The sequence below is a fragment of the Armigeres subalbatus genome, chromosome 2 (genome assembly GCF_024139115.2).
Source record: "Armigeres subalbatus isolate Guangzhou_Male chromosome 2, GZ_Asu_2, whole genome shotgun sequence".
Lineage (NCBI taxonomy): Eukaryota > Metazoa > Arthropoda > Insecta > Diptera > Culicidae > Armigeres > Armigeres subalbatus.
The window spans coordinates 255,958,967-255,965,850 of record NC_085140.1 but is presented as its reverse complement, the minus strand read 5'-3'; the positions used below and the strand labels follow the sequence as shown (position 1 = coordinate 255,965,850).

Below are 6,884 nucleotides of genomic sequence, written 5' to 3'. Positions count from 1 at the left end.
CAAAACTTATAAATGATTGAGTTAGGCATTTCCAAGATCTTACCTTTTGCAAATCCACAGAAAAAACTGCTACTCCTGGCAGCACTTTGTCACCATCATCTCGATAAGACATTCGCGATTCCTTTGCACGTTGGAGATGTAGTGCATGTCCAGAGCAGTCGGTGCAGCTTCTTCTTCTTATTGGCATTACATCCCCACACTGGGACAGAGCCGCCTCGCAGCTTAGTGTTCATTAAGCACTTCCACAGTTATTAACTGCAAGGTTTCTAAGCCAGGTTACCATTTTTGCATTCGTATATCATGAGGCTAGCACGATGATACTTTTATGCCCAGGGAAGTCGAGACAATTTCCAATCCGAAAATTGCCTAGACCGGCACCGGGAATCGAACCCAGCCACCCTCAGCATGGTCTTGCTTTGTAACCGCGCGTCTTACCGCACGGCTAAGGAGGGCCCGTCGGTGCAGCTACAATCCTTAATTTCGGAGTGTCCATTCACCTTGTTACGGAGCTCTGCAGCAGTACACGCCTCACACTCTTCGTGTCCGAGCTTCACAAACGAGATGTTGTTTTCTTTAACGACCTTACAGTACAACGAATAGCTTGCTTTGAAGTTTTGTTTGGCTTCATAGTCCTCGTGCAAGGACTTTTCGGTCAAATCCGATGGCAAATAAAGACGGTTGGGAGCATGAGCTCGTCGATAGTGGGAAATACTTGGGCCATATCCAAATAAATGCTCCCTTATGGCCTCGCGTACTTTCTTATCTCTCTTGTATTTCCCACGTCGATCTACTGGAGGTCCGTCCCGAGCTGCCCGGATGCATCTATAAATTACATTACTACTTTTCATATAAATAAATTATGTAACAACAGGCAATGCTTTCAAAAACTTACCCACAATTTTCGCGATAACCAATCGTGTTTAAAAAAAACTTTCTGGAAACAGTCACTGGGTCACCGTTCGAGCTTGGAACAGTGCAATTTACCGCAAGTTGTTTCACCAAATCCGTGGACACTTTACGGCTCCGGCGTCGTCCGACAAGTTTTGGATGTGCATACCGCCGGATCAAATTTGCTTGACCAACATTATCCAGATCCCAATACGCTTTATGGAACTGTAGTCTGTCATCACGCGTAAGTTTATCGTTGCACTTTTTGAGGCATCCGCAATTGTCCAGACGGACCGTATGCGACATGTGCCGTTTTTTAGCTGAATCTTAACGTTTCATTTCTTTTTTGGTTTTTTTCCGGATTTCCGCTTGGTTCGCACTACGAAAAAACTGCCAGAGCTATCCGTATCACAGCTTTGAGCAGCAGCACTGCATTCCATTGGCTCCCAGTTCGCTTCCGTTTCTTCGTCGGAGTTTCTTCCTTGGAAACTTGTCCCGGGCAAGGAAACTACGCCACTGTCACTGAAAACCGATTGGTTGACCTCTGGGACCGGTAATAGTACGTTTGCCGGCTCCGCAGACGGAAAACGCTCATTTGTCTCATTTTCGAAATCGAACCCGAGGAAGTCCTCTTCCGATTCTTCACCACTAGATTGTCCGTATTGTTTCAAATATTCCATTTCCGGTTCCACTTCTGCCGTCAGCGAATAATCACATCCAAGAAATACAATCGTCGCTCGTAGTGTCAAAACAAATACTAACAACAACCACGTCTCAGTAAACGGTGTGACAAATATGCGTACATTTTTCGCTTGGCTAGTGAATTTCGCGGCATAAGTGTCACATTCGGGTTTTGATTGCAAAAAAGTGGAAAAAATAGTTATTTTTGGCAATGTTTGAGTAAGGCCCAATGAATATGAATATACTTCGATAGTTTATTGCGTTAAAGTCAATTAAAAAGTGAAATTGGACGATAATGGCATAAATGCATTTTGAAACTTCAAATGCGTTTTTCTCATTTCCATCGTTTGTAACATGTGACATTTATGCGTCCGACGGCAGAGTACTCCTCAATTTTGTTCTCAACACTTCGTATTTAACAACCTTTATTCATGGAGAAGAAGATCATAGTTAACATGAATTGCAAGCAACCTGGCGATTTCCATAATTCACTTGGAGCTTTTTTGTGCAGTTTCTCAAACTCAAACTGTTTTACAAACGGCGAAACGATGCGAAAATAGTGACTTTAGTGACTTTTGGATGCAAATAGTGACTTTTTAGTGACTTGACACAAAATAGTGACCAAGTCACTAAAAAGTGACTCGCTACCAGCCCTGCAGTATCCAGAAGGTAGCTAAAGCCGGAAGGCTACGATGGGCAGGGTATGTTGCAAGAATGCCGGACAGCAACCCTGCAAAGATGGTGTTCGCTTCCGATCCGGCAGGTACGATACGGCGTGGAGCGCAGCGAGCGAGATGGGCAGACCAGGTGCAAAACGACTTGGCGAGCGTGGGGCGTATTCGGGGATGGAGAGATGCGACCTCGAACCGTGTATTGTGCGTCAAATTGTTGATTCAGTGTTAACTGTTTAGATGTAGACTAAATAAATGAAATGAAGCCTTTGAAAATGGTTCTCTACAACGATCCTACGGGAACAAGAAGGCGAGGTGCACAGCGAGAAAGGTGGATCGATCAAGTGGAGGATGATTTGCGGACCCTCCGCAGACTGCGTGGTTGGCGACGTGCATCCATGGACGGAGCTGAATGGAGAAGACTTTTATGCACTGCACAAGCCACTCTGGCCTTATTCTGATAATACATAAATAAAGTAGGGTATGATGGGGCAAGATGGGTCGCCTAAGGCGAACCCTGAATATCTCAAAACAGAAACATTTTATTTCAACTTTTCAACATGGATCTATTAAAATAGCTCATAATCTGTAAGCCAGGGGTATGAAATAACAAAAACTCCACTTTTCATTCCATTTCGAATCATTAAAGTAGAAGTCTTTTTTTCTGTCAATCAAAAAATGGCGGGGTAAGATGGGTCAAACAGCGGGGCAAGATGGGTCACCTTTAAATACTGCAATTAATATTGTTTTTATTCCCAATATTGAATTACACACAGATAGATAGCTTTATTGCCAATGATTATATTGAATAAAAAATAAGTTTTAAGCCATGGATGAAGAAATGGCTCTACATTTAAAAATGTCTGCAAATTCTTATGAAAACAAGCCGTCTAAGTATAGCTTTCTTAAAAACAAAAAATAGACATTTTCAATCAACAAATTAACATCATTATGTCAAAAGTAACCTTAAAATGATTAAACCAGCAGTGGAAAATATGTTTTGAATACGAACTATGCCCTTCAGTATGTGCTGACCCATCTTGCCCCATTTGTAAGTTCACGTTAGAATGTCTAATTTTCGATCAAGTTTATTTATTTCAACGCAGTTAGTATATCATCACCTACATTACTTATAAGGGGTCGTACACTTATTACGTAAGCAATTTTTCTGGGGTTTTCAACCCCTCCTCCCCCTATGTAAGATTTATCCCATACAAATTATTTTTTATTTATATGGCGCGTAAGAAAACAACAGAGCCCCCCTCCCCCCAAAAGTGCTTACGTAATATGTGTACGGCCCCTAATACGTTCACTATGTTACTAAAAATGTTTCAATTTCACATTGCTCGACGAGATTACACGTTTTATAGATAGTGTGTTTCGCATAAGAAACAATGCTGAAAAATATTTTACCTTGCCATACTCTACCAAAATAAAATTTTATCATCAAATCGAGTGATAATAAAGTAGAACCAAATTATTCCTCCTACAAAGGCATAATCTCCACATTAAAATGTACACGATGCTCAATAACGGCCCTGACCCATCTTACCCCGTGACCCATCTTGCCCCGCCTAACCCTATTGCCTATCGTCCAGAAGTAATGCTGGGAGGCAGTTCCTGGGGGAAATTAATGGCGGAGCTCAAGAGAATTTAGTCGGTATTACCTTCAATGGTCTGACACTCCAGTACACTTCCGTGTGGCAGTTTGGCAACTACTAAGCACATGTGTTGGGTCGTGCGAGACTTTGACACATGCTGGAGTTTTTTTTAGCAAAGGGGGTGATGATATATACACGAAAGTACTGTGCCCAAAACGAATCTTGTGCCACAGAATATAGAGCGAGTTTTCTAACTCTAAGGTTCAATTTTTGTTGTGTTCCTTTTCAGGGTTTCTCTATAATATTTGATAAACTTCTTTTAGTTTCTACCAAGGAAAATTTGAAATGTTTATTCAGTTCGTATATAATTCCTAACGTCTAAAGGATGCAGATGATAAACTCTAAATCTGGGATCAACAGAAGGTCAAATATGTTTCTGATAGGTAGTTTTCAGGCGGTTGAGTCATTGTTTCTAATCATAGATGTTTATGTATCCATGGAAGGCTTAAATTTCTTCATTTCAGTTTCAAGATACTTACAGAATCGACTAAGATTGGTGCGCACGGTGCAAACGGCCGGATAGCGCTCATTCAGCTCCCGTTTGCTCTGTTTCAGTTTAGATTTTAGATGTCGGTCCAGCTCTTTGCATTTTGGCACCATACTCAGATCGTGCACTACCTGATTCCAATCATTTTCGGCAAAAATGTCCATCATCGAATCCATTGCTTCCGAAATGGTCCAGAGGTCTTTCTCTTTGAGACAGGTTGTGAGGACAAAGTCAATTATCAGTTTGATCAATGGTTCCGGCAGTAAACAACCGAGGATTCCCAACATCCGAAGCCAATTGGCACGAATTTCCGCATCCTGGCAATCTGTCACACCATTCAGCATCAATTGAAGGTCACTCTCGGACATTTGCTTGAACAATTCCGGGCTTTTACGAAGATGTTCCAATGTGGCACGCATGAGTGAGGTTGAAGCTTCCAGTAGCTTAGGATTTTGGTGTCCTTGGAAAACTTGCTGTCCCAATTCCAACCAAACCTGATAAATGCCTTCTGCCCCGCCAAGATCGTCCGATGAAATGTTGTTACACAGATTGTGGAGGCACAACATTGAGGAGGCTCGCAAATTGTTGACACGTTTCAGTAAATTTTTGTCATTCTCCGCAAGAATTTGTCCAACATTCTCGGCCAAGGGTTGCGCTTTTTGCCACAGTTTCTCTACGAAACCTAACGATTTGATTGCCTCCAAAACCTCTACCGGCAATTTGTCGGTATTTTGAATGCTAACATTAGCTCCGTTAGTCTCGTAATCATGGACACTCTCTGCCTCCGATAAATTGTCCTCGTCCATATCGTCCTGCCACTCATCTTCCTCGGTTGAACAAATGTTGGTCAAAATCTCTGCTGCGATTCTTTGCGCTTGTAGGAGCCAGCCTACATTCCTAACTTCCATCTCCACTTCTGACGGCATATCGGCTCGTCTCCTCCTTTGGAAAGACTGCTCCGCCGATTCTTGTTCCATTTGTGTGTCGTCCGTGACTTCCAAATCTGCGACATCTTTCTGCGTCAACAAAGGCAATGAACTCGTGACACTGTTCAGAGCAGCGCGGTGATTAACGTCAAGTGTTTTTGATAGTGCTTGGAACAGCTGACTTAGGTAGGTAGCGGAGAGGGCCGGAACGTTGGCGATGATTCCGGCTGCAACAGTACGCAAAAGGACGCTCGGGTAGTCTCCTTCAAGAGCAAGCAACAAAGATAGTTCGTTGCCAAAATTCGACAGAATCCGCCATGCTGCGGCATTATCCTCAGAAATGACTAAAAGGCATTGTGCAACGGCAACAGCTGGAAAATAATTTGATTGAAAATTAGAACAATTTTAAAATATCTAGTGATGCAAAAACTAAAATTTTGAGTACACTTACCAATCTCTTTTCCATAGACCTCAACGTTTAGGCATTTGACAAAACTTTCCAGAAGCTGTGTCTGATTAAAACTGTCTAACGCCACCGACGTACTTTCGCACAGGTTCCAGAGCAAATTAACCGCCTGGAGGAAAGTATCCGACTTCTCGTCCATTTGATCCGGCAGGGTTTTGTCGAATGTTGGCTTCCATTCGACTCCTGTGGCGGTCGTATACCGGTTCAATAATGCGAGCAGCGGCGTTAAAACATCCTGATCCACCATATATTCACAAATCTCTACACTCTGAACCGAGAGGTTCCGGAAGGCCCCCGCAGTTGCATGTCGGACACTCAAATCCGAGTCCATCAACAGGCTAGCGGCAATACGAACGATGTCGCTTTCCACTACAGCACCAATATTTACATCGTTGTGGCAAATAGTGGCCAAGGTTTGAAGCCCGCAGATTTTGTCCTCGGTACTCGCCGACTGCAGCTGATCCACGATGGCTTGAATTGGGGAGTCAGATTTTCCGTTTGCTAATTCCTGGTCGATTAACGCATTTACGTCGACCAAACCTGTTGGGTTCACTTTTGCCTTATGTGGCCTTGCTTTCCTGGCTTTTCCCATTGCTGCAAAATGGAAGTAACTATTAATTTTCACTATTTTTGCCTCGAAATAAGCACATGTACCGAACGAATGTGAAATTGCACCACACACGATGCAAAACGAAAACAACAAGCTCAGCTGTCAAACGCACACTGCTCGCACAAAATTTGACATCAGTTGCGAGCTCGTCGAAAACAAACTCGTATAAATTGAGCACAGCAGATTGAAAAAAATATTCCTCAATTTAATTTTCTTGAATACTATTTCAACACTTTTCTTCAATAAGGTCCAATGTCGCAAATGTAGACAAATTGAGATTTTGCTAACATGTTATAAAGATCAGCCGATTATCGTCCGAGTACGAACATCCAAAATCAGTCCCCATCGTATTTTTATCGTTTATTTAGTAGTAAATTGTTGTAGTTATTTTACCTTTTTGTGTCAGTTTGTCGGTATTCACTCGAAGTATTTAGTGTTGTGAATTTTATATTGGATGCGCATTAAGTGAACTTGAAAGTTGAATGTGAAAGTGA

General features: G+C 42.4%; 1 protein-coding gene across 1 annotated transcript; it reads right to left on the bottom strand.

Moving 5' to 3' along the window:
• Positions 1-4,155: 4,155 nt before the first annotated feature.
• Positions 4,156-6,578, bottom strand: LOC134212105 (HEAT repeat-containing protein 3). The gene is made up of 3 exons (XM_062689647.1): positions 6,435-6,578; positions 5,766-6,374; positions 4,156-5,685 (listed from the first exon to the last, which is right to left on the bottom strand). Exons 2-3 carry the CDS (start codon positions 6,370-6,372, stop codon positions 4,328-4,330), a joined length of 1,965 nt encoding a protein of 654 aa, XP_062545631.1. The 5' UTR covers positions 6,373-6,374; positions 6,435-6,578; the 3' UTR covers positions 4,156-4,327.
• Positions 6,579-6,884: the final 306 nt, after the last annotated feature.